Source organism: Oryx dammah, unplaced genomic scaffold (assembly GCF_014754425.2).
Source record: "Oryx dammah isolate SB20612 unplaced genomic scaffold, SCBI_Odam_1.1 HiC_scaffold_26, whole genome shotgun sequence".
NCBI lineage: Eukaryota > Metazoa > Chordata > Mammalia > Artiodactyla > Bovidae > Oryx > Oryx dammah.
Window position 1 is genome coordinate 98971640 of NW_024070210.1, and position 27849 is coordinate 98999488.

General features: G+C 42.1%; 1 protein-coding gene across 2 annotated transcripts in view; it reads right to left on the reverse strand.

Annotated features, from left to right (window-relative positions):
- LOC120852622 (band 4.1-like protein 4A) overlaps positions 1-27849 on the reverse strand; it is a 288931-nt gene that overhangs the window by 66036 nt on the left and 195046 nt on the right. For both annotated transcript variants that reach the window (XM_040225954.1, XM_040225953.1), the window contains exons 11-13: positions 23106-23197; positions 21767-21844; positions 15584-15705 (exon numbers count right to left, since the gene is read on the reverse strand). In XM_040225954.1, coding sequence (XP_040081888.1) covers positions 15584-15705; positions 21767-21844; positions 23106-23197 — 292 coding nt within the window. The remainder of the gene's footprint in view (positions 1-15583; positions 15706-21766; positions 21845-23105; positions 23198-27849) is intronic.

The window sequence follows — 27849 nt, forward strand, 5'->3', positions numbered from 1 at the left end:
CTTATTTAACTTATATGCAGAGTACATCATGAGAAATGCTGGGCTGGATAAAGCACAAGCTAGAATCAAGATTGCCGGGAGAAATACCAATAACCTCAGATATGCAGATGACACCACTCTTATGGCAGAAAGTGAAGAGGAACTAAAAAGCCTCTTGATGAAAGTGAAAGAGGAGAGTAAAAAAGTTGGCTTAAAGCTCAACATTCAGAAAACGAAGATCATGGATCTGGTCCCATAATTTCATGGGAAATGGAGAAACAGTGGAAACAGTGTCAGACTTTATTTTTTTGGGCTCCAAAATCACTGCAGATGGTGACTGCAGCCATGAAATTAAAAGATGCTTACTCCCTGGAAGAAAAGTTATGACCAACCTAGATAGCACATTAAAAAGCAGAGACATTACTTTGCCAACAAAGGTCCGTTTAGTCAAGGCTATGGTTTTTCCTGTGGTCATGTATGGATGTGAGAGTTGGACTGTGAAGAAAGCTGAGCACGGAAGAAGGAATTGATGCTTTTGAACTGTGGTGTTGGAGAAGACTCTTGAGAGTCCCTTGGACTGCAAGGAGATCCAACAAGTCCATTCTGAAGGAGATCAGCCCTGGGATTTCTTGAAAAGGAATGATGCTAAAGCTGAAACTCCAGTACTTTGGCCACTTCATGCGAAGAGTTGACTCACTGGAAAAGACTTTGATGCTGGGAGGGATTGGGGGCAGGAGGAGAAGGGGACAACCCAGGATGAGATGGCTGGATGGCATCAATGACTCAATGAACGTAAGTCTGAGTGAACTCCGGGAGTTGGTGATGGACAGGGACGCTTGGCGTGCTCCAATTCATGGAGTTGCAAAGAGTTGGACACGACTGAGTGACTGAACTGAACTCAATGTATGTGCACCTGTGTGGAGCTGGAGCGACAGTGAGGAGATACCCCACAACCAAGGGCAAAGGAGAAGCCCCAGCATGGTGGTAGGAGGGGCGAAATCACATTTAGAATCAAACCACACACCCAACAGAGACTCTTGGAGGGCTCAAACATACTTTGTGCTCACCAGGACCCAGAGACTCCACAGAGACTGAGACAGAACTGTATTTGGGTGTCTCCTGAGGAGGTAGGGGTCAGCAGTGGACTGCTCCAGGAGCGGGGCTCTGGATGCATTAGAGCTGGGTATGGCATAAGCCATCTAGGAGGAGGTCACAATTTACCCAACATAGAGCCACCAGAACTTACACACAACTGGGGAAACAGACTCTCAGTTCAGTTCAGTCGCTCAGTCGTGTCCAACTGAGCATGTTTGACCACAGTTTGCTTTGATTCATGGACCTTGATTCATGGAGAAGGATAAGAGGCTTATGGAAGTTTCCTGATGGGAGAGACTGACAGGGGGGAAACTGGGTCTTGTTCTGATGGGCAGGGCTCCTGGTGGCTCAGAAGTTAAAGCGTCTGTCTACAGTGCAGGAGACTCGGGTCCAGTCCCTCGGTAGGGAAGATCTCCTGGAGAAGAAAATGGCAACCCACTCCAGTATTCTTGCCTGGTAAATCCCATGGATGGAGGAGCCTGGTAGGCTACAGTCCATGGGGTCTCAAAGAGTCAGATATGACTGAGCAACTTCACTCACTCACTTGCTCAGTAAATCTTTAATCCAAGTTTCTGTTGAAGGGTGGGGCTGTTTCCTCCCTGTTATTTGACCTGAGGCCAAACTACGGTGGAGGTAGCGAAGATAATGGTGACCTCCTTCAAAAGGTCCCATGCCTGGACTGCTACACTCAGTGGCCCTGAACCTGCAGCAGGCCACCACTGACCCACGCCTCCACCAGAGATTCCTGGACACTCACGGGCAAGTCTGGGTCAGTCTCTTGTGGGGTCACTGCTCCTTTCTTCTGGGTCCTTGTGTGCACGAGGTTCTATTTGTGCCCTCCAAAGCAAGAGAGTTCCAGAAAAACATCTATCGGAGAAGGCAGTGGCACCCCACTCCAGTACTCTTACCTGGAAAATCCCACAGATGGAGGAGCCTGGTGGGCTGCAGTCCATGGAGTCGCTAAGAGTTGGACATGACCGAGCGACTTCACTTTCACTTTTCACTTTCATGCATTGGAGAAGGAAATGGCAACCCACTCCAGTGTTCTTGCCTGGAGAATCCCAGGGACGGGGGAGCCTGGCGGGCTGCCGTCTATGGGGTTGCACAGAGTCGAACACGACTGAGGTGACTTAGCAGCAGTGGTCAAACAGGAGATGGCAAGAGTAAACATCGACATTTTAGGAGTCAGCAAACTACAACGGACTGGAATGGGTGAATTTAACACAGATGACCATTATATCTAATACTCTGGGCAAGAATCCCTTAGAAGAAATGGAGTAACCATCATAGTCAACAAAAGAGTTCAAAATACAGTACTTGGATGCAATCTCAAAAGCGACAGAATGATCTCTGTTCATTTCCAAGGCAAACCATTCAATATCACAGTAATCCAAGTCTATGCCTCGATGAATAATGCTGAAGAAGCTGAACAGTCCTCTGAAGACCTACAAGATCTTCTAGAACTAACACTCCCAAAAGATGTCCTTTTCATTATAGGGGACTGGAATGCAAAAGTAGGAAGTCAAGAAACACCTGGAGTAAGAGGAAATTTTGACCTTGGAGTACAGAATGAAGCAGGACAAAGGCTAATAGAGTTTTGCCAAGAGAACACACTGGTCATAACAACCCTCTTCCAACAACCCAAGAGAAGACTCTACACATGGACATCACCAGATGGTCAACACCAAAATCAGACTGATTATATTCTTTGCAGCCAAAGATGAAGAAGCTCTATACAGTCAACAAAAACAAGACAGGGAGCTGACTATGGCTCAGATCATGAACTCTTTATTGCCAAATTCAGACTTAAATTGAAGAAAATAGGGAAAACCACTAGGCCATTCAGGTATGACCTAAATCATATCCCTTATAACTATACAATGGAAGTGACAAATAGATTCAAGGCCATATACTGTCACCCTGCTTATTTAAGTTATATGCAGAGTATATCATGAGAAATGCTGGACTGGATGAAATACCAATAACCTCAGATATGCAGATGACACCATCCTTATGGAAGAAAGCAAAGAAAAACTAAAGAGCTTCTTGATGAAAGTGAAAGAGGAGAGTGAAAATGTTGGCTTAAAACTCAACAGTCAGAAAACTAAAATCATGGCATCTAGTCCCATCACTTCATGGCAAATAGATGGAGAAAGTGTAGAAACAGTTGCAGACCTTATTTTCTTGGGCTCCAAAATCACTGCAGATGGTGACTGCAGCCATGCAATTAAAAGACGCTTGCTCCTTGGAAGAAAAGCTATGACCAACCTAGACAGCATATTCAAAAGCAGAGACAATACTTTGCCAACAAAGGTCCATCTAGTCAAAGCTATAGTTTTTCCAGTAGTCATATATGGATGTGAGAGTTGGACTATAAAGAAAGCTGAGTGCCAAAGAATTGAAGATTTTGAACTGTGGCTGGAGTTGATTTCTGGTTGGAGAAGTTGATTTGTGGTTGGAGAAGACTCTTGAGGGTCCCTTGGACTGCAAGGAGATCCAACCAGTCCATCCTAAAGGAGATCAGTCCTGAATATTCATTGGAAGGACTGATGCTGAAGCTGAAACGCCAATACTTCGGCCACCTGATGTGAAGAGCTGACTCATTGGAAAAGACTCTGATGCTGGGAAAGACTGAAGGTGGGAGAAGAAAGGGACGACAGAGGATGAGACAGCTGGATCACATCACCGACTCGATGGACATGGGTTTGATTAAACTCTGGGAGTTGGTGATGGACAGGGAGGCCTGGCGTGCTGCAGTCCGTGGGATCGCAGAGAGTCAGACACGACTGAGCGACTGAACTGAACTGAATGTCTATGTGTCAATGCTACTCTGTTTGTCCCACTCTCTCTTTCTCCTGCTGTGTCCACAAGTCTGTTCTCCATGTCTGTGTCTCTACTGCTGCCCTGCGTATAGGTTAGTCAGTACCATTGTTCTAGATTCCATATATATGTGTTAATACGCAACATTTGTTTTTCTTCTTCTGACTTGCTTCGCTCTGTATAACAGGCTCTAGGTTCTTGCCTCCACTTTAGATGCCTGTTGCAAGTCCATGTAGCCACCTGTGCTCTGACCAACAGGCTACACGTCAGAGATTCCCAAGACCCCTTTCTAAGATTGATCTGCTAAATTAGCTGACAGAACTCAGACCTCAGTTACTTACTAGATTGCTGGTTTGTTATATGTAAAAGGATGTAACTCAAAACCAGTCAGATGGAGAGAGGCACAGGGCAAAGAAGCATGGAGAGAGACAGAGGCCTCCATGCTGTAAGCACAGCACTCTTCCCACAGCCACATCTACTTGTTCACCAGCCCCTCAGAAGCCTATCTGTTCTAGGTTTGGGAGGCTTCATTAATAGGCATGATTGATGAAATTACTCGCCACTGGGGACTGATTCAACCTGCAGCGTCTCTCCCCTCCCCAGACATCACCAGATGAGACGGAATTTCTGAACCTCTGTTCAAGTTCAGTTCCCCTGGCAGTTAGCACCCCCTCCTTGTTTGGGGCATTCCAGAAGTCATCTCATCACCATAAGCTCAGATGTGGTTAAAAGGAGCTTGTTATGAGTAACAAATGATGCTCCTTTCACGTTTAAAGTTCTTACCACTTAGGAAATTCCAAGTGTTTAAGGAGCTCTGTGCCAGAAATGGGGATGAAGGCCAAATGATTATTATTAATTACAACATCACGAGTCTTATGACAAACAAGTGTTCAATGAATTCTTGAATGAGAAAGTAAAGGGAAGAAAAATGTCATTTATGGTAACTCACTAAAGCTATGGTATTTAACTGGAATATACAATATGCCTTTAGCCTTGGTTGCTTTTTTAATTTTGATAGCTATGCATGGAATGCTAAACACTCCCACAAAGAGTGGAAACATTAACTTTTTAGAGAAAATATAACCAGTCTGCTATATATTAAGACATTTTTTATAGAATGAAAATAAACATTAGCTTCAAGGCAGAATAGAAAAGGGTGTCAACAAAGGAAGACAGCCTTGAACAAACATACCCCCAGACTCTGGGATCTAAAGCTCCTTGCAATTAACAGAGTTACTGTCATTTCCCCTCTTTGCTAGACAAAATGTCCCAAAGAACTTAAATATTTTCTGTAAACAACTTGATGGTATAAAAAACAGAATGATTTGCTGCTACTCTATAAATGTACTATCTTCAAATAACCTGCTGAAACAGCAGATCTAGTGAAGTAAAGAAATGACACGTAGTGGAAAAATAGAGGACGTATACTTATTTTCAAATTACTTCTCACTTTTTTTGTTTTTCATTTACTTTCCAAGGATGTGCCTTAATATTCCAAAAACTTCAGTTCAAATTCTGCTGCTGCTCTTACTATCTGTGTAACTCTGAATAAATGTTCAATGTTTTTGAGCTACAGTTTCCTTATGTGTAAGATGAGGATAACACCCACCTTCCTCACAACTTTAACAAAAGAATTGCTTCACTTCATGGACAATGAGATGAAAGCTCAGCCATCCTGAATGATGTGTTACAAGTCACAGTCAAGTTAGACCAGGAATTCAAGTGTACTCAAATCAGATACATTTTTTTTTCCTGCCACTGTCCCACATGCCTTTTCAATGCAAGAGCTTATATCATCAGTTGCAGGAATTCTTAGGGTGAAGAGGAAGTGGGCTCACAGATTTGGACCACACCTCAATAGATGACCTAATTCCAACTTACCAGTTTGAAGTAGGAAAGTCATAGTCACACTTTCTCTAAAACAAAGTTAACACTCTCCTAAATTTTCTAGAAATCATCTCCAAAACTACCCACATAGTTGTTACATTGTTGGTTAGAATGCTTTTTCTAATTTCCTTATATGAGAATTTTTACTAATGTCTTCCCTTCCTGTCTTCAGCTAACCTAGAGAGGACAAACATGTAAAAATTTCACAATGCCTGTTAAGTGCACAATAGGTGTGAGAGCTATTTTTATCAACTTTCTCAATCTTTTCCCAGACAGTGCCTACTGATTCTCATCCAGATAACCTCCAGGTTCCAGAACTTGCTACACTTGCAAATCATTTCGCCTCTTGGCCTTAGTCAGTGACTATCCTCTATTTCATCTAATCCAAAAACACATGTGGGTCCTACATAAGTCTTCCTCCTTTGAGTTGATGATCTACAGTGCAATATCCTATACTTTAAGGCTTACATTTAAATGCAGCGATATGAGTGTGTCTAATGCCTTGCCTTGAAGACTTGGGCTGTATCTGTTACGGCACAGTAGAAATCCTAATATTTGAACTTGGATGATCCATCTTGTATTGTTCTATTACATCTTTCTAAATTATCACACACACACATCCTAGCACAACATCAGTGTCCTCATCTGAGCTTTTCAGGAATCTATCTGTTGGAAACTTGAATGGACATTTGAAATTACTCTGTGAACTTAGGACACTCATGACAATTACCTGAAGGGCTTTTTCTAAGTACAACATGGTAAAAATGCAAATACTATTAAAGAATACAGAGTAAACATATCTCTCTCTCATTTCTGATTTTCTATTTTTGATCATATATCTATCTAATGGGAGTATATTGCCTGCTGCTACCCACTACTCCTGCCCTTTTTCCCCCCTTGCTTATACTGTATCTTGGAAATCATTTCATATCGATGCCAATTTATCACTTTCTTTTTTGTTCCCTCTCCACAGTGACCTGGTTCATATCCAGCTCTGGGGTGCTGGACAAGTCCTTGCCTCTGACTTTTGACCTGTACACTGTGAGTCAGAGCATCTTCCAGAAGAAATGAGGGCAATACTACCTGCAGGGTGCCCAGTACACTGCAAGGCATACAGTGATGCTTAATGACTATTAGTTATTAACAATCCTCTGCCTGGGGAACTCCTCAGGGCATCTGACCTTTTGCAGCCGACGTGGAGGGACTACAGAGTCGGCCAACACAAATTCAAATCTTGCCCTCAGATTTCTTCTAAAGACACATGGTATTTCCCAAGGCCACACATCTATTATTTTATTAGGTCAGTTTCCTACCAGTGGACATTTAGGTAGTTTCCAGTCTCTCGTGATGACAAACATAGCCACGGGCCTGCTCATATGGCAGAAGTGAGGGTGCTGCTGATCTAACAATATGTTGAGGGTGTGACTTGACTTATCAAATCACATATCCACAGCCATAACTGCTATTTCCTCTTCACTCAATAACTCTGATTCCCTTTCTGAGCCCTTTCAGCTTTGCCCTTTATCTTCTGTTTCTATTGTCTGCTCAATGTGAAAAATGTACTTGGGTAGGCCTAGTACCTAATTAGAAGAAGGCAATGGCAACCCACTCCAGTACTCTTGCCTGGAAGATCCCAAGGATGGAGGAGCCTGGTGGGCTGCAGTCCATTGGGACACTAAGAATCAGACACAACGGAGCGACTTCACTTTCACTTTTCACTTACATGCATTGAAGAAGGAAATGGCAACCCACGCCAGTGTTCTTGCCTAGAGAATCCCAGGGACAGAGAAGCCTAGTGGGCTGCCGTCTATGGGGTCGTACAGAGTCAGACACAACTGAAGCGACTTAGCAGCAGCAGCAGCGCCTAATTACTTCAAATAGGGAAAACCACCTTACACAGATGAAATGATTAACTATGTGAACCTTAAAAACAGCATACAATCTCATCATTACTATGGGTTCACTATAAGGAGCACTGAAGAATTGATCCTTTTGAACTGTGGTGTTGGAGAAGACTCTTGAGAGTCCCTTGGACTGCAAGGAGATCCAACCAGTCTGTTCTGAAGGAGATCAGCCCTGGGATTTCTTTGGAAGGAATGATGCTGAAGCTGAAACTTAGTACTATGGCCACCTCATGCGAAGAGTTGACTCATTGGAAAAGACTCTGATGCTGGGAGGGATTGGGGGCAGGAGGAGAAGGGGACGACAGAGGATGAGATGGCTGGATGGCATCACTGACTTGATGGATGTGGGTCTGGGTGAACTCTGGGAGTTGGTGATGGACAGGAATGCCTGGCGTGCTGAGATTCATGGGGTTGCAAAGAGTCGGACACGACTGAGCAACTGAACTGAACTGAACTGAACTGATAAGGAGTTTGTTATTCTCAACTCACAGCCACAGACTATCCGGGGTGGGGGTGGGGGACGGTTAGAGAGCCTGAAGAATGGTGAGCATGGAGTAGGGGCTAAAAATAAGTGGAGAAAAATGATTACTCTGAGGAGTAGGAACAGGGTAAATAGGACAACCCCTAGCTCTGGGCTCCTAATACTGCCTGACAACAGCTGCCCTTGGGTGCCCAGGGATCTTTGGGCCGGCAAGGGAAGAAGGACGCAATACACTTGCCCCCAAAGGGGGCACTCTGACCTGCCCACTTCCTTCATATTGTTTATACCTAATCTTCTAGAATAAATCGGTACCAATACAGTGGTAACCGGTTTCTTTCTGAAGCCCACTCATTGAACTTCAATGACCCTGTCCATGCATCACTCCCAAAAGGCCATGCCTCTTCCACATGATAGTAACCTTTGTATGTGAAACTGATGCTACATGATAAACATAATTCAAAGACTGCCAGGTGGACTCACAGATTGGTCCCCACTATGTATAGAAAGACTCCTTTTGATTTAGGAGAAAGAAACTAAAGAGAAGTTTGAAAGAGAAACTAAAGAACGTGGAAAGCACTCTTCCACATTCCCAACATGATGTCATGCTGTCCCATGACAACAACCTGTGAGGCAGGAGGTCATACCACCACTGGACACACAAAGAAACTGAGGCTCAGGATGGTTAAGTGACTTCATAACATCACACAACTAGTCCAGCAATGACTGAGGCTGAACCCAGATTTAGAAGATGGAGCTAAGTCTGATAACGCCAGTCTTTACTCACATAGCTGGTTTTTCAACTGCCTTAAAAAAAAATTATTTTAAAATATATTTTTGATCACCACAAGTCAAGCTGGGCTTCTGCTGACCTCACATCTGGCACATGTCAACCAGACCAAGGGCTCAGTGAGTGATGATTACTTTCTTGACATTACTACTTCCCAGCAGCCCAGGGAGTCTTACTGTACCAAATCGGTAAAAGTGTACTTCACTGTCTCTCCTGCTCGGGCTGCTCTCCTGCATTTCTCGGTCTCTCCTGCTCTGGCCTGCACCAGCTCAGAGCACCAGTAAGCGTCGGTCAGCTTCCCACATGTGAATCATTTGCTAGGAGCTGCAGAGCTGTGTGGCACCATCAACCCCCGGAGCGGGCCAACTCACCTACCAGCTATAAAGTGCTCCTGCTGGGAGTCATGGACTGTAGAATCTGATTTAGGGACCCTACAGGAGATGCTGCAGAAACCACAGAGACCCCAGGGCAGGTGGGCCAGTCACTCATACCAACTCTGTCAATCAGGTTCTGAAGAGGCAGCCCTCAAGCCATAGTGCCCTTTAGGAATGTTTCATTTGGCACACAGAGACTTTCTTCAATGAAATTAGTTGCCAATACTTAAAACTCTGGAAAGTTTCTATAAATACCCAAATTCCATGCTTCCCTTAAAACAGTGGAAGATTTGGCAACACTGAGTCCTCTTTCCTGCACAGAAACACTGGCTTGGCCTAAGCAGGAGCTGTCTGCTTCCAGACCGTCCTCAATCACAAGTCATTTTCACGAGCCCTCTTGCATTGTGTCTGCAGCGTCTTCTAGAATGCCAAAATGTCACCTGAACCAGCCTTTCAATTTATTTCTCTGTTCATCAGTATGATATTCTTAAAAACTCAAAATGCTGCACCAGACAATCACAGCATTGTTTATCCACTGTAAATGGTTTCACCCATTACTTTTCAAATAGCTAATTACAGATTATACCTAAACATTCTGTCTTTACTGCCCTTCTTACAGTAGAAGCTCTTCTATGACATGAACCCACTTACACGAGGTGCCAAGAACTTGTCAGAGAAAGGGCTGGACAAACATGCACTTTTCCTTCCTGCCATCTGGCCTCTTACTTTACTCAGAACGCCTCTGCCGGGGCAGAGCTGCAGGAATGCTCTGGATGCCTGCCCTGGCGCTGAACTCCCCTGGGTGGGGCAGCAGGCAGGCCGGGTGCAGGGCTCTTGACTCTGGAATGCACTTCCTCATAGAGGTGCCAAGGCCTAATCTCAGTGGATTCTAATCACAATGGCTTTTGAGCTACCAGGGCATTTATTATTCCTGATCAAGAAATGAACAAACAGACTTTTAAAAATTATCAGAGAACTCAGATACAAGTTAAGAGGAATGGTGATTGAATTTGACTGAGTTACTTCAGAAGAAATAAAAGAATGTCTTCTACAGTTACAAGTCATGCAGTATAAATTAATGATATAAACTAACAAAAAGCCAAAGTTCCCTTTCTATCTTGTTTTTTAGTGCCTATAAATGTTAAATAAGAGGTAAGAATTTATGCCAATAACTCTTGGAACTGTAGTTCTAAAGTTTTATTTTAGAGAGACTACCAGAATTCAATTTATGAAAATTCATAGCTGGTCTTAAAGAGTTTTGTCTTTTTTTTTTAATCTATCTTCCCTTTAAACCACAGCTCCATTTTTTGTGAAACACAGTACAATCTAATGAAATAAACGTTCTCTATGCTTTAAAATAAGCTTTCTACCATTTTAATTGTCAAATTTTTCAAATTAAAATTAAAGCAATTGTGACAAGAATTAAGGTAATACTTTTCCTTTTCTTTGGTTAGTTAAAAGAATAATAATAAAAACCTACTGTTTTGAGCAATTGTTCCTTTCCCGCCCAGCCACCCATGAATGAGTCTCAGGAACAGGGAGCTTTGGAGGAGGAGGCAGCTCTGGAGCTGGGAGTATAGGAATCAGAAGTGACAGGCCTGGGAGAGCTGCCTGGAGCAGCAGAGAAGGCTTGGTGGGGAAGGAGGTAGAGGCTGGAGGGCTGAGTGACCTAGTGACCTCCAGGCCACCCCCTCACAGCAGCCTCCCCTCCAACCCTCTGAGCAGCAGAGCCTTAAAGGGCAAGCTTGACTCTCAGCATAGAAGGCTTCCAGCTCACCCATGACTTCTCCCCTCTCTACACACAGGGACCCAGATTCACACAGAAGTGCCCTGCTTCAAGGGACCTGGTGGATAGGATAAGGAGCAGAAAGTGACTGAGACACGAAGACAAGAGCGCCCTCTTAAAATGTTCTGCTCCAAGTCCAAACCCCACCATGACCTGAGACACCAGGTCTCGACCAGCTGGGTTCAACTGAGGCTCAAAGTAGAGCACATTTGAATTAGAGGAAAAAGAATATACAACATTCAAAAATACATCCAACAACATCATCCCTGCCCCCGCAACAGTCTGCGTTCGTGCATGACAGCAACTAAAGTAACCCAGGCAGTCATGGTCTCAAGGGCAGGGTCACCTCTGGGTTCCCAGAACACATCCGTTTTGCAGCATACAGGATTGAAAAGCAAAACTGATAGGTACATACAGTCAAAGTCTTAGTTTTTAAACACAGCATGGTATGGCTCTTTTTTTTTTGAATGGGCTTCCCTTGTGGCTCAGCTGGTAAAGAATCCATCTGCAATGTGGGAGACCTGAGTTTGACCCCTGGGTTGGGAAGATCTCCTGGAGAAGGAAAAGGCTACCCACTCCAGTATTCTGGGCCTGGAGAATTCCACAGTCCATGGGGGTCGCAAAGAATCGGACACGATTGAGTGACTTTCACTTTCTTTTTTTTTTTTTTAATAAAAAGATACCACTGTTATAAAATTAGCATGAATACTTAGAGATATCACCTCAAAGATATTCACTTTAGTTATATTCATATTCTTCAAGTTTTGAAACAGCTTAAATATCCAAAACTAAAGACTAATTGAATAAATTATGTCACGTCTATGCACCTGTGTAGCAGAAAATCATAGGGTCATTAAAATGATGCTGTGTGAGAACACTTAACACTTGTTAGAATATTTTCACGACACAGTATTAAATAAAACATAGGTTGTAAAACAATTCTATATCATTTTTGCAGAAAAGATATACAAATGACCAGAAGGCTATATAAAATAGTGTCAGCACTAGCAGAGGCTGAAGCTGGGTAAGATGGAAGCCAAAAGGAGAAGGGGGAAACAGAGGATGAGATGGTTAGATAGCATCACTGACTCAATGGACATGAATTTGAGCGAACTCCGGGAGGTAGTAGAGGACAAAGGAGACTGGTTTGCTACAGTCCATGGGGTCACAAAGAGTCGGACATGACTTAGTGATTGAACATTCAGAGAATGGAACTGAATATGAAAGATTTTTTTTGAATGGGGAGGTTTGGAAGTTCCTAAATTTTCTAAAGCAAGCATGTACTTTTATAATAATAAAAGCATAACAAGTGCAACATTTTGAGAAGATGCTTGGCCTGACGTTGAGAGGCTGTCCCAGAGCACTCTGGGCTGTGTGCGGCTACCTACTCAGCCCCCTCCCCAGCTCGTGCTCCTCCTCAGTTGCTAAGTCCTGTGTGACTCTTTTGTAACCGCATGGTGCCTACCATGCCCCTCTATCCATGGGATTTCCTAGGCAAGAATACTGGAGTGGGTTGCCATTTCCTTCTCCAGGAGATCTTCCCAACCCAAGGATCAAACCCCGTCTCTGCTTGGCAGGAGGATTCTTCACCTCTTCATCGCTGAGCCTGGGAAGCCCTCACCCTAGAAGGAATGTGTTTTAATGCAACACTATGGGGGAAGGGAGAAAACATGAGGCTCAATACAGTTTCAGGCAGGTTTGTGAAAACTGCACTTGGCTGGATTCTACATAAGCCAGCAAAGAAACAAACAAACAAAACCTCTGTCCCTAAAATAATAAGCTTTTGGAATTTAGGCTTACAAGGAGAGACAGACAGAAAGACAGAGTGCTATACAGGCAGATATTTTTCTAAGAGCACATGAAGAGAGGAAAAGGAGCAACCTGAGCAGGTTTGTGTAAAAAGCATGTGTGACTCCAGCATCTCAAGTGGAATGAAATGTTGATTTGACACAAGGAATGCTTTTGATATTCTCAGTTGGTCTCAGAATAAGTTCATGAGGCCTGCCTGGTGTTTCAGAAATACATGATGATCTGAAAGTCTGCTTATCAATTATACCACACTGCACTTGACCCAAAGGATTAATACTGATCAGATACAAAGATAATCACAAAATATTAAGATAAAGATTAAATTTCAAGGCTAAAATTTCTGTCCTAAGTCACCTGCCTATTATGTAATCTTGGCTAAATTACCTTAGTTTCCTCAACAGCTAAATGAGGATAATGATATTACTTATGTGGCACAGTAATCTATTGTAAAATTAAATCATGTCTATTTTTTGCCACTGTAGAAACACCAGAAAGAATTTAATTTCTGCTCAGCCCAGTGAGAGGAGGGGACCTACAAACAGATTTAATTTCACTCTAGAAATTAAATAAGAAGCTAAAGAAGTCAGGTGATATTCTCACAGCCAGCAGCAGTGGAGCAAACTTAAACATGTTCCTCATAGCCTTGATATGAGGATTAAAAGAAACAACGGCTGTCATAATGCTTTGCCAGCTGTCATGCAATGTTCAGATGTTAATTACTGTTATTAAAAATTCCATTCATTTCATACAATATGGCAAAAAGACCCAGGAGGTCTGGGCTCTCATCCCAGCCTCACTCCTGTCTAGCTACTGAGACCATGTCTTTCTCATCTGTAAAATGAAAACACAGACTTTGTCATGCCTTCCCTTCCAGGATTACTGTGAGGCTCAAGTGAACTATATGTGAAATATATGTGAAAAGCCTGTGAAGAGTGTTAGACAAGGGTGATCTGTAAGAAACCACAAACCATTGTTAGTACTATCACTTTAGAGTAAAATCTGTGAGCTCTGAGCATTGAATATAGGTTAAAACTGATGGATTAAGTGGCTTTATTAAAGAAGTGGTGTGCATTAAAAACAGAAAACCTGAATAACCCAATGTACATCAACAGTAGAATGGATAAAGAAGCTGTCATACAACAGAAAACACTGCAAGGAAAATGAATGCACTTTAAAAGAACACCCTTCTTGATTCATTTATATTACACTTCAAAAACAGGCAAAATAAACTACTTTGTTCAGAGAAGGCTACTTAAGCAGTAAAATTTTAGTGAAAAGTAAGGAAATAATTATCACAAAGTCACATGGGGGTTTTTGCCAGTTGGGACAAGAGGAGATGGTGAGGCTGTGATCAAGCAAATAGCAGGGACTTCTGGGGCTACAGGCTATGTTAAATTGTGTGTGTGTGTGTGCACGAGTATGCATATATATACACGTATGTGGGGATTCCCTGGTAGCTCAGCTGGTAAAGAATCCACCTGCAATGCAGGAGATCCCAGCTCTATTCCTGGGTTGGGAAGATCCCCTGGAGAAGGAACAGGCTGCCCACTCCAGTATTCTTGGGCTCCTCTGGGGGCGCAGCTGGTAAAGAATCCGCCTACAATGTGGGAGACCTGGGTTCGATCCCTGGGTTGGGAAGATCCCCTGGAGAAGGGAACGGCTACCCACTCCAGCATTCTGGCCTAGAGAATTCCATGGACTGTATAGTCTGAAAGTGAAAGTGAAGTCGCTCAGTCGTGTCCAATTCTTTGCGACCCCGTGGACTGTAGCCGACCAGGCTTCTCCACCCCTGGGATTTTCCAGGCAAGAGTACCGGAGTGGGTTGCCATTTCCTTCTCCAGAGGATCTTCCCGACCCAGGGATTGAACCCAGGTCTCCTGCATTGTAAGCAGATGCTTTACCGTCTGAAGTGTATGGTCTATGGGGTCGCAAAGATTCGGACACGACTGAGTGATTTTCAGTTTCACACACATATGTATGTGTAATGATGAGTCACATCCGACTCTTTGAGACCGCATGGACTGCAGCCTGCCAGGTCCCTCTGTCCGTGGCATTTTCCAGGCTAGAACACTGGAATGGGTTGCTACTTCCTCCTCCAAGGGACCTTCCCGACCCAAGGGCAGAACCTGCATCTCCTGACTCTCCTGCATTGTCAGTTGGATTCTTGACCACTGAACCAGCTGGGAAGCCCTCAGACATACCACATTTATGTTTATGTGCATAGGTTTATATGTTTCTATATTTTATGCATTTTATTATACTGCACAATGAAACAAAGTCCAACAATAAAAAACCAATTAAATTGTTCACAGGCTATTACACCAGCAGTAATTTTTTTAATGAATTTTGCTAAGACTTTGTTTTAATTCTAATCTCAGCTACACCAAACTAAGAAATTGCTCAGTTGTGATTTTATTTAACCTCTTCAAAAAATGAATTATTAAGTATAATCATTAAGCAAGTTACAGTGATTCAAATTGATTACCTGTCAACTTATGAATAATTTCTGATTGCTTGGACATTTTCTGGGTCAAATTGAAAACTCTAGTGTTAACAGTTAAAACCTTTCAAGGCTACAGTCACCACTTAAGTATATGCCATACCAACAGCCTAAAAGGAAATGCAAGGTTACTCTGATGAGTTGGGGGCTCTGTGACTTACCAGCTGGCTGTGTTTGTGCTATTCTCTTAGGGTAAGTCTTGCTTCGACTTCTTGACACATTCTGATCAGGCCGGGGAAGTTGAATAGAAAGATCTCGACTCATCTGTAGTGCTGTCCTGCCACTTGAAAATACAACATTTTGAGTAACACAGGTAAGACCACACAGCCACAAAATTAAAGCACAGCTCATAAAGAATATCTGCAGTGTATGGAGAGAAAGAAAAAAAAAAAAACAGACTCACGCAGATTATATAGGAGCTTCAAATGATTCTCACTGCAGTGTTAAGCAAGGAAGTAACAAAGTCCAACAGGAAAGGTTTGGTTGAGATATAAGTGCCAGCTGAAGAATGTCACCCATCATCTGGTTCTGCAAGAATGAAGCCACTAGCCACTAAAGTTGCTGACCTTCGACATACTCTGAAAGGGATTCAGGACAGAGATTGGGACTGAGGCACTCTGTGGTCTGGGAAAAAGTGGCAGAACAGGCCTTCAGATAGACGTTTTCAGAATATTCTACAAACTTGATCTCTTGCATCTTCTCATACTAGAGAAGCACTACCATCATTAATGGAGACATCTGCTCCTTGTGACTAGCAGCAACCTTCTACAGAGATGTGTGTTTGATTGCACACATTCCCTTAGGGGAAGGTCCTGAGAGCTATCTGAAAGACTATCTCTCAGCCTCTAGTCCTCTCTCTACAAGCACCAATAAAGCTTGACTCACAGCTCTCATGTTGCACTTTTTTTCCCCCTCAGCTGACATAAGGAAGATTTTCCGAGAGAGAACCAAGAAATAATTTATTAAAGGAGGGATCAGGTTTGGATTTAAGTAGAATGATAGGCTAGAAACTGCGGATGCTCATGTTGTCAGCTCCACAACTTAGCAATGAGACCGTGCTCGGCTGGAGTACTGAGGGCCAAGATTCCACATGAGTCGACGTGTCCTCCTGCTGTACTTACAAGGCAAGTCATAGGGCCTCTGCCAGTGGGCCCCGTGGTGAGGCTGTACTCTGAACCCTTTGACACCATCAGCCCCTGATTCCGCCCACCCCACCTGTGCCAGCAAGCACCCAGGAAGATTCAGAGCAGCCAGAATCCCCCGGCACAGCAGCAGCACTTCCTTATGAGTCTATGAGGCAACAGGGTGAGCTTCCCTGAGGAGAAACTAAACTTCTCAAGAACCATGTAACTTAATTTGCTGAATTTCAGTCAACGTTCATTCTACTAAAAATTTATTCCACAGCTGCTGAATCTGAACCAATAAATGACTCTTGGATTTCAAGGAAAGTGTCATTTAGGTACAGAGAAAATGAATTTCTAAGTGACTACTTTGATTCACTATAAGAAGCGCCATCTAATGGGAAAAAAGTCTTTTTATGGCCTCAACCTATTTACCCTCCATTTACAGGACACATGGCACCCCACTCCAGTGTTCTTGCCTGGAGAATCCCAGGGGCGGCGGAGCCTGCTGGGCTGCCGTCTGTGGGGTGGCACGGAGTCGGACACGACTGAAGCGCCTTAGCAGCAGCAGCACAGGATACATATTGGTGGTCCTTTCCCCAAAAGAGATCAAATGAGATGGAAAAAAGCCAAATTTACCTCCTACATACTTCTGTGGAAACTTCCCCTCCTTACTTTCTACCCCATTCATTTTTACGAGAAATAGAGGCCTGAAACATTCATAACAAGCAACTTCTCATTGGGCTAACTGGGGATACGACTTACTATGTGGAATGAAAACGACAGTTTCTATCCATGAGTGTACATACTCCACATTCAAGACTTCATGAAAACCAGGGGGAGGGCAGGGGGGTGGGGGGCACAGAGTGACAGGCTTGCTTTCACTTGAAATTTAACTATTTCCCCTCATATATAGTGAAAATGTATCATATAGAAATCTAATAACATAAGAAAATTGTCATTTATCAACTTTCATTTTGCTGTTTTTACATATTAATATATTGTTAATAAGAAGCTCTGGACACTGGGTTCAAATTCCAGCTATGTCATATCCTAGCTCTCTGACTCCGGAAAACATTACTCAAACCGTCTGTATCTCAGCTTCCTTATTACTAAAGCAACAATAATACCAATGACCACTTTATAGGGTTATTATGAATGTTAAGTAAGAATGTTTCTAAATTTTCCAGAACAATGCCAAGCACATAAAATGTTACATAATTATTAACTAAATACAAAAAAAACACATTTAAAAAATTATTGAGAACTTTCAACAGTTTTAGCTATTCTAAAGGTAGTGCATAAGGTAATACAAATAGCAACATCTCTCCCCGGAAAATCTTTTTAAAATTCTATACAGACAGCAAAATTCCATTATTATAAATTATTTGAAGTATGAAGATAAGATCTCCTTGCAACAGACTTAATCTAAGACTTGGATAGTCTGTACTTCATTGCATGGAGGAAAAAATTTTTGGCCTAAAAACATAACCTAATATGTGGACTACTGAGGCATTTGATAATGAGATTTTATTTTATTATTCAATTTTTCCTCATGGCTTGTTTCTCAGGAATAAAGGAGAAATGAGAAAATCATATCACAAGACTAATAAAACTGAAGTCCAGGGACATAAGCTGACCTGGCAGAACTGCACAGGACCCAGGACTAGAAGAAGCTTTCTCCCCTCCAGCTGGCCCGGGTGGCACAGCCTGGCAGCCCAGGAGAAGGAACAGCGCCCACAGCCATGTACTTTAAAGCTACAAGCCTGGCTCACAGCTCAGCTCTAGCAGAAACGCGTGGTCGTCAGTAGATTATTTCTTTAATCTCCTAGAACCTTATTTTCCTCGTCTGTATTTCTATTGTTCGTATTAGCTCCCAGCAGAAATACTCCTGTATGGTATTCTTAGTACTTCCTTGTAACACAGAAGCACAGGGCAAATGCAGAGATTCTCAGTGTTGGTATAAGCGCTCCTATACGCCTAGTGGCTCTCCACAGTGGCAGGAGAGAGCTTTGTCCCCGTGTCACTCACTTGCCCACCCCTCGCCCTGGGGCACACATACTCCCATTCCATGCTGGGAGGTCCCGCCAGCAGCCCTTCTTCAGCTCCAAAGTGAGGCTACAAACAGCCATTGGTTGGGTAGAGGGAAGAGAACAAGACACCTGGGTTCAGATCTCCACTCTGCTGCTTACTAGCTAAAGGTCTTCAGTTCAATTACCTTAGACTTGGCGAGGGCCGGGGAGGGCTCAAATATCTTGTCTATACAAATGAGGATAAGGCCCCTTTGATGGTCACTGAACGTATTTAACAAAGTAACACACATGAAAGCACTTAAGACAAAGTAAGTTCTCAGGAGGACTAGATCTCTTTCACACTTCAAGAAATGTAGCAAGAAGGCTATCAGGGTTCTGCGGGCGAGAGGTGGTTCTCAGGTCTAAGTCTCATTTCTAGAGTATAAGCTCTACACAGCTCATTCATTCATCCAAACCAGGAGTCCTCTACAAACTTAACAACAGGTAGAGGCAAGATTAGTTTTTAAGGGGCTCAGAGGAAGAGAGAGTAGTGTATAACAAAATATTTAACCAAAGACTTAATCAGTCTCTATTTCAGATTACTGGTATCTGATAATAAAGCAATAAATGACTTTGACTGTCACATTTCAGCTCAATCTTTTCCCAAAAATTTAATTTTGAATTTGTGAAAGGATTGCCTGTCACATACCACTAAAATTAAGTTTTCTCCTCTAAAGTAATGACTAGTTTTTTCTCAAAGATGTTGGAATCTCCTTGGTATTCTGCAAGCCCTAAGATGCAAAAGAGAAAGTAAAGAATAGAACTGTCTTTCTCTATCATACACTCCTACACACACATACTCCACTGTAAACACATGTAGAGTTTACACACAGACAACCACACTCACACACCACAGCCACTGGTTATGCCGTTCACTATCTCTCACACTCTAAAAGCCTACAGGGTAAAGGAAGGAGGTTTCTGTTTCCAGAGTTCTTCCATCCTTCCAGGTTGTCTCCAGAAAGTCTCAAAGGAACAGGCATACGATGTTTTTTAAAGATTGGGTGTTATTACTTTTGACAATTAACAGTCATGTACTGGTGACCACCCAGTAGTCAGAGACCCATCCCTGCCTAAGCCTGGCTCTGGGTAGTGGGATGAAACATCCTTCTTCCAGGAATTGCATAATGTTAGTGCTTCCTACATATAGACATTGAGACTCGAATTTCATTAAGATTTACTAAGCAGTTAACACCACCCACAAAATTAGAACAGATTTAGCAGAGCTTCCAATTTGCAAAGGTTACCTTTAATTACTTTTGTGGAAGAAATTATACTTAATATGCAAAATCCAATAACTTCCTAATTCCCAGAGCGACAGCATTTGCATTTCAATAAATTTGAAAAATCAGGTATGGTAAATTTGTGGAAACCAGCTACAGTGTATGTTAAACAGCATAATTACAAATTTCGCATTATGAATATTAAGACAGATGCTTTTTCACTAGCTTCATTTCAGTGACAAAGAGACAGGTTTACACATTCACTCTATAACCCCTGAAATGTGTTACGTCCCAATGGGAAGAACAGCCCAAATACTCACTATGAGCTGTTTTCCTTAATATAAAAGTAAATACTCTCTCCTTAAATTCCTGTAATTATATCACTATCTAGGGGAAAACCTTGATAACAAAGTTTAAATTTTTGGATTTCAATAAACACTTTCCTACAAATACCAAGAACATCTATAACATAATAATACTTAAGTGTTAAGTCAGCAAATGAGGAAACATCCAAGTGAATATGTAAAGATTAATGTACTGAACATTTAATATTAATCACTCCTTTACTGATTATCCCTGGTTTCAAAGCAAGATTTTAAAAAGTGGTTCATAAAAGAAAGGAATTAAAATCTGGCATACTATTGTCTTGCAAACACTTGACCTGGTTTGATTTTTAAGTCTCCTAAGTAAGCATTTCACTTGGAGATGTCTCAAATGGACTGAGAGAACAGTGTCCTGCCTCCCAAGTCCCATTTCTGCACCCTGCTTCAGTTTTATAGGGCCTGGGACCATCTCACTGCTGCATCACTGCTCACTGAATAATACTGTAGCTCTCTGAAGGCAGAGGTGTTAGTTGCTCAGTTGTGTCTGACTCTTTGCGACCCCATGGACTGTAGCCCGCCAGTCTACAGTCTCTGTCCATGGGATTCTCCAGGCAAGAATACTGGAGTGGGTTGCCATGCCCTTCTCCAGGGTATCTTCCCTACCCAGGTATCAAACCCAGGTCTCCCACACTGCAGGCAGATTCTTTACGTCTGAGCCACTAGGGAAGCCAAAGGCAAAGGTGGTGAAATCTTATTCTTTCTATCTCTGGGCACCTATTATCCTGCCTTCAACATCACAGGTTCTCCAGTTAACAGAATGAATTGAAACAAAACAAATTATTTTTCAAAACATAGAAACTTTCCATTTTCACAAGCACCAGCCTGGCTGCTTGACAATCAAGCTTTCCTCACAACATGCAACAGTCTGACTAACCAGTAAAGACACAGGCTCTGTCTGGAGTTAGACTGCCAGACGGTGGGCCCAACATCAACACTTCCTGGTTGGTTTCTCTGAAAAGTGACTTGTCTCTGAGCCTCAGTTTCCTCACATGGTATGAGGATAACATCAGTAAGACTGCAATGATTAAAGAAGCGATATTGGGACACATTTAGCACAATATATGGCACTGGGTACTGCTCCATAAAGTTAACATATACTTGCTAGCATTACTATGTTGTAAGCATTACACTACAGAAAACATTTGACCCATGATACTGCAACAGAGAATTAACTGAATATCCTAAGAATACCAATAAACTACTATTCAGAATATCTATTCTGTTTCATAATCACCACATAATTGGAGATAACTGATAATTGGACCAAAATGAATTTCTGAAGATAGTAAGCTCTACTACATTCTAAAAACTCTATACTTAATCAAGCTAATGTACTCTTTAAATATCATTAAACCCAGAAAATCATTTTTGTCAAGAAAGTTTAATAAACCGTTATTGCCTATCAAAATAATTGGCATTATGAAAAAAAAATCAGAAAAAAATCAGATCACAAATTTTAATATGCATGCATGCATCTGGATGGTTAGATTAAATATGCATTCATACACACATCCACACACCCCAAAGGAAAAGAATGCCATTTACCTATACCGGTGCTTATAACTCATGGATCCAAACTTGCTGAGTTTTCTTGACAATGAATTTGATTCATTTTCTGGCATTCTAATGAATTTGTAAAAGAAAATTAGAAAAAGACTTACAAATATACTTATGTAACATAAGCAAAAACTACATAGAAATATATAATAGTGCAATACTGCTTAACATAGTTGAAATATTTTACTCAGTCTACATATTGGCAAAAAATAATAATTGATTATTTTAAAGCTAATACTTAAAACAACCATCACATTCTACTATTTTATACAAGTATGATATCAAAATACTCATACTTCCTGAAGACTATTAAATATATCATCACCCTTACAAGGAAGATTTTGTTGTGAATAAATTTAATTTCTCTACTTAAATTCTCTTAAGAACTTTGTCACTGTTGGTTAACCCAAGCCAAGGTTCTCATGGCAGTTAATCATATCTAATGCTATGGTTCACTCTTCTTCGTACTTTCCATTCTATGGTACATTCAACACACAGCTCCAAGTGGAGTTTCTTGGCCCCGCCCCACTGATGGAGAGGTACTGTCTCAGACATTTTGGGCTACATCCCTTTCTGCATACAAACTCCTCAAAAGATGTGGATCATTTTATAATACTACTCCTCCAGCATCATACTATTTGGAAAAAATGTTCCGTGTAAATCAAAAAGGAAAAAGGGGAAGGATTAATCTAAATTTGAAAACCAAAAATAGTTTAATGTATAACATTACCTGATAAAATTTAATCTTTACACCATAAGAATGTGAAACAAGCAGTACCCACACAACCCAACGGTCAGTGCTCTGCCTGCATCTTTGTGACCTCCCAGGAGCACACAAGGCAGATGCCAGCTCCTCACTCATCACAGCATCTGCCGCCCTTACTTCCCACTCCCCATGCTCCTGTCCTCTAAGCGCTGGGAGGGCCCCACAGCGCAGTCCCTTTCCTCTCTTTACTGTTTCCATAGGCGACTGGCTGCCTACTGTCTGCCTTATTACCTACAAAATTTACATGACCAACCTTGGTCTTTTCTGTAAGCTTTGCATACCCAGCCACCCATTCCATATTTCCAGGCTAGGCATTTCAGTTTTAGTGTGTTCACAGCAGAACACTTAACGCCCACCAATACCAAAGCTATACTTTTACATAAACCTAAAAAGCAATCATCCTTGATCCTTTCTTATAGTATGGGCAAACAAGCAAACAAAAAATCTACATACATGTGCATGTAAAAAAGTTAATAAAAGAGAAACACTTATAAATTTCTTCTAAGAATAGAATTCTTGTTATAAAAGCAAACACAATTTTCATTAGGCAAAGGAACATACCTAAAAAATGTATGATATTCTACACTACATTTCCAAAGATGCTTGCAAGCAGTTTTACTTCGAGCTTCAAAAAAGAATGAGGTTTCACTGCACTAAGAGAAAAAAAAAAAATGTGAGAATATAAATTACAGACCATAAGATTTTTCAGATGACAGCCACCTTCTAGGTACCAAAAATTCAAGCAAGCAGAGAAATCATTGTTAACACATTAAAAAAAAAAAAGAACAATTATCTCTTGATAGAATTACAAAATGTAAGTGCCATGTAAATTTTAACACCATCACCTCTACTACCTTTTTCTACATCACCCCATGACTGCAAATAGTCACAGTGATGGCATGGAAGCACTGAAAACTCTTCTGCCAGCAACGTGCACCAGAACAGGAAAAATACTGACCACATGGAAATCAAAGCCCCCCAAAAAAGAAGACACTCATAAATCCAGTTCTTAACTGTATTTTTTTCAGGGATGTACAGGCCACACTTAAATGAAAGAATCTCAAGAGGGGCTGCAGGGAGGGGCAACACCATCATAGCAGTGTAATCTGGGCAAGTTACTGAGTTTCTCCATTCTGCATCAACTTATTGGGTGAAAGAAATTAAATGACATGACAGATGTGAAGTGCCATATACTAGGTATGCAATTAATTTTCACAATTATTTTAATCTGGTAGTTCCTTATCTATTTTATACATATACAATATCTATTTTATATTTATATAGTTTAATACATAAGAAACAGAGGCAATATTAGATGTAATTTGAATTATACAGGAAAAGATACTATTTTTTAAAGTGACTTAATAGAAAACCAAGCAAAATACAGTATCCATACGAAAATAATAATAAACCACAAGCTCTGTGAAGTTACATAATTGCTAATTTACTTTCAAATAAAAATCAAACTCAAGTCACAAACGCAGAAATGCCTGTGGAATAAGGTTTCCATGGATTCATATACACAAAATTGTCAATGCAGAAGAATAATTGAGTGATTCCTCCCCCTTCACACATCCTTTTAGCAAGGACAGAACATTTATATGCAGGAAATTTCTTCCCAAGTCCATCTAGAATGAAGCCGCCCAATTTAGGAGTTTATTTGCAAAATGAAATGGTGTGATGGAAACAGAGCCAATATACGCATGTTACAGCAAGACAACCTGTAATTCCAAACTTCGTCAGGTGAAGGAAGGAACTTGGGCAAATCTAGGTTTCTGAGCTGGGTGCAGCAAAGTACTAAAATATAGCGAGTGGAAAAACCTGGGGACTTGGATGGCAGAGGAATGCACAATAGCGCACACTGTTTTGATTTTGAGGCGCCCATAGAATTGGGAACTCCACATGCCTAGTGGGCCGGTAAATATGCAAGGGCAGGCTGAGGAGAGAGGTTGTGTCTGCTGGTATAGGTGATTTTACCCGAGAATCTAAAACAGTTTGCTCAGGGAGAGAGCACAGATAATGATGGGATCACAGTAGAGATGCTCATGACGGTGGAGTGAGAAAGGCCAACATGGACCAGGAGACAATGGTGTCAGAGATGGTGGGGGAGAGGGCAAGTCTCCAGTGACCCAGAAAGGTCGCAGGGCTTGGAAAGAGGTCACCGCATTTCATGGGGAGAAATCTTCAGTGGCTTTCATGAAAGGGGTCAGGATTTAAAAAGTAGGGATGAGTAAGAAAAGGCAATGAATTCAGAATGTGTCTTCCTCAAAAGCAAAAGAAACCAGGGGGAAGCAGTGGAAATCACAGAAGATCCTTGGAGGCAAGAGGGAGACCAAGCATCCGTCAGGAGATGGGGATGCTTAGAGGGGAATTTTTCTTCTTTCACTTTTCCTTTTAAAATACATACACGTGGTAAAAACACCAAAAGTTACCAAAGTGGTTACACAATGAGAACTAAACCTCCCTCTCACCACTGTCTCCAATTCCCCTCCCCAGAGGCAACCACTATTAAGAGCTTCTTATATAACATGCCAGTGTTTTGAGGTGACTGGATTATCCAATATATAATGCACAGGCCATTAATTTTAAAATACTGAGGCTCTGGCTGTGTATCAGGATAAATAAGATAAAGTCAGTATATGGGACTTCCCTGGTGGTCCAGTGGGTAAGACTCTGTGCTTCCACTTGTGTTCTATCCCCAGTTGGAGAAGTAAGATGCAGCATGGCTTGTCAAAAAAAAAAAAAAAAAAGCCAGTATAAGACAGGGTCCCCCTGGTGGTTTAGTCACTAAGTCGTGTCCGACTCTTGTAACCCTGTGGACCGTAGCCTGCCAGGCTCCTCAGTCTATGGGATTCTCCAGGCAAGAATACTGGAGTGGGTTGCCATTTCCTTCTCCAGGGGATCTTCCCCACCCAGGGATCGAACCCAGGTCTCCTGCATTGCAGGCAGATTCTTTTCCAGCTGAGCTATCTGGGAAGCCCCAGGCTCCTCCCCCACTCCCCCAACTACCACCTTTCTCAATATATCTCTCTGTCAGCAACTGAAGCATTAAGAGATGGTGGCTGCTGATGACTACTCTGTGACAGAGACACCTTCATGTTTTATCAAGAACATCCAAAACTATCGTGGAATTGACATATTAAATCAAATTTTCACAAAGTAAAAATTACATATATTTAATTACATGTATTACCTAGATTTCCAAAATGCAGGAGAAAAAAAAAATTTTACCTTGAAAATAAAGTAAATCTCCTCAAACTTTTCTTGGACTGGTATTCACTCTATTCTTTAATAAACATCTGCATTCTTTTACTTTTCATATAGACACAAAACTACCATCACCTAATGATCCAACCAGAATTTTAGGATCCAACCAGAATTGGGTTTTCCCAGGTTTCCTTGCAGATAAGGCAATGGCAACCCACTCCAGTACTCTCGCCTGGAAAATCCCATGGACGGAGGAGCCTTGTGGGCTGCAGTCCATGGGGTCTCAAAGAGTCAGACATGACTGAGCAACTTCACTCTCACGCGTTGGAGAAGGAAATGGCACCCCACTCCAGTGTTCTTGCCTGGAGAGTCCCAGGGACGGGGGCGCCTGGTGGGCTGCCGTCTGACTGAAGCGACTTAGCAGCAGCAGCAGCAGCAAATTTCCTTGGGTACAAATTTATTAAAGGAACAAAAGAGTTTCCCGCAGGCCCCCTAATTACTTCTGCCCCATGCAACGACAAGTATAAACTCATTCCCCCATTCAAACAGGGCTTTAACACCAGCTGCCTGGATTTTGTCCCACTGTTAGCAGAATGATCCAAATATTAAAAGGTGAGTTGATATAAATAAATTTTTTAAAAAAGAGCCAGGTACTCTGAATAAATTCTATATATTTTTGCCACTTAAAATAACTGCTGACATTATTGTAACTGATGTGATATTTAAATGTCTTGCCTTCCCTTGTGGCTCAGCTAGTAAAGAATCTGCCTGCAATGCGGGAGACCTGGGTTCGACTCCTGCCTGGGTTGGGAAGATCGCCTGGAGAAGGGAAAGGCTCCCCACTCCAGTATTCTAGCCTGTAGTATTCCATGGACTGTACAGTCTGTGGGGTCACAAAGAGTCGGACACGACTGAGCGATTTTCACTTCTTTAGGGACTTCCCTGGTGGCTCAGACGGTAAAGCGTCTGCCTGCAATACAGGAGACCCAGGTTTGATCCCTGGGTCGGGAAGATCCCCTGGAGAGGAAATGGCAACCTACTCCAGTACTCTTGCCTGGAAAATTCCATGGACAGAGGAGCCTTGTAGGCTACAGTCCATGGGGTCACAGAGTCGGACACGACTGAGCGACTTCACTCACTCACTACCTGCTAAACCTTGTCCAAAAGGATATGGACAATTAGCACCTTTCCATTTGTTCATATAAACACAAGTAGCTGCTTAACTTCAGAAGTTCATTCCAACCAATTGCTAAAATACTTTATCCAAGAATCCAATGCATGCTTTTGGCAAAATTTTTCAAATACCTTCATAACTTCAGCCATTTCATGCCAGAAGCAAAGCTATAGTCTCAATCTACTTTTTTTATTTTATAAACAGACCAAGCTTAAGTCACCTCTAACTCAGATAACACATGGGGGTTCATCATACTGTGGATCTCTAAGTAAACGGGGTTCAAAGTCCCAATCCCATCATTTGTAAGAATTCAGGACCCAGATCAAATGGATGAATTCCCAACCTAACTCCCTCTGTTTTTCTCACTTTTCCCCATCTTTGCTGGCTGTTTCGCTTTGCAGCTTTGAAGAAATCAATCTGTTTTGAGCCTGACTTCTCTGAAGGGCCTTGAGTTTACTGACAGGGTCATGGAGGTGCTCACACGGCAAGTTGCTCCACAGTTACCTCTCCCTGGGTTCCAGCTTCACTGCCTTTCCCATGCCCAACAGCCTCGCCACACAAAGCCCTTCTCTGACTGGTTCCTCGCTGCTGCCTTGGGAAGCGACCACAACTGGACAGTCTGCCTTCCCCAGCTTCCCTAGAAGTGCGGGGATAAACATCTCAATCCTGTCATTACATATTCATCCCATCTCCAAGGTCAATTGAAGTAACCTAAGGCACACTGCAAAGGTCAAATACTTAAAAGAGATGAGTACTTCTAACAATGGTAAAATGCAATCATTACATAAATATTGGAAAGGCCTACAGCAGAGAGGTTCCTTATCAATGATCCACAGAGACAGAGCAGAGGCTAAAAAGAAATGCAAAGATTACAAGACTACAGTATTATGGGATCTTTTTTAAACATTTGATTTCTACAAGATT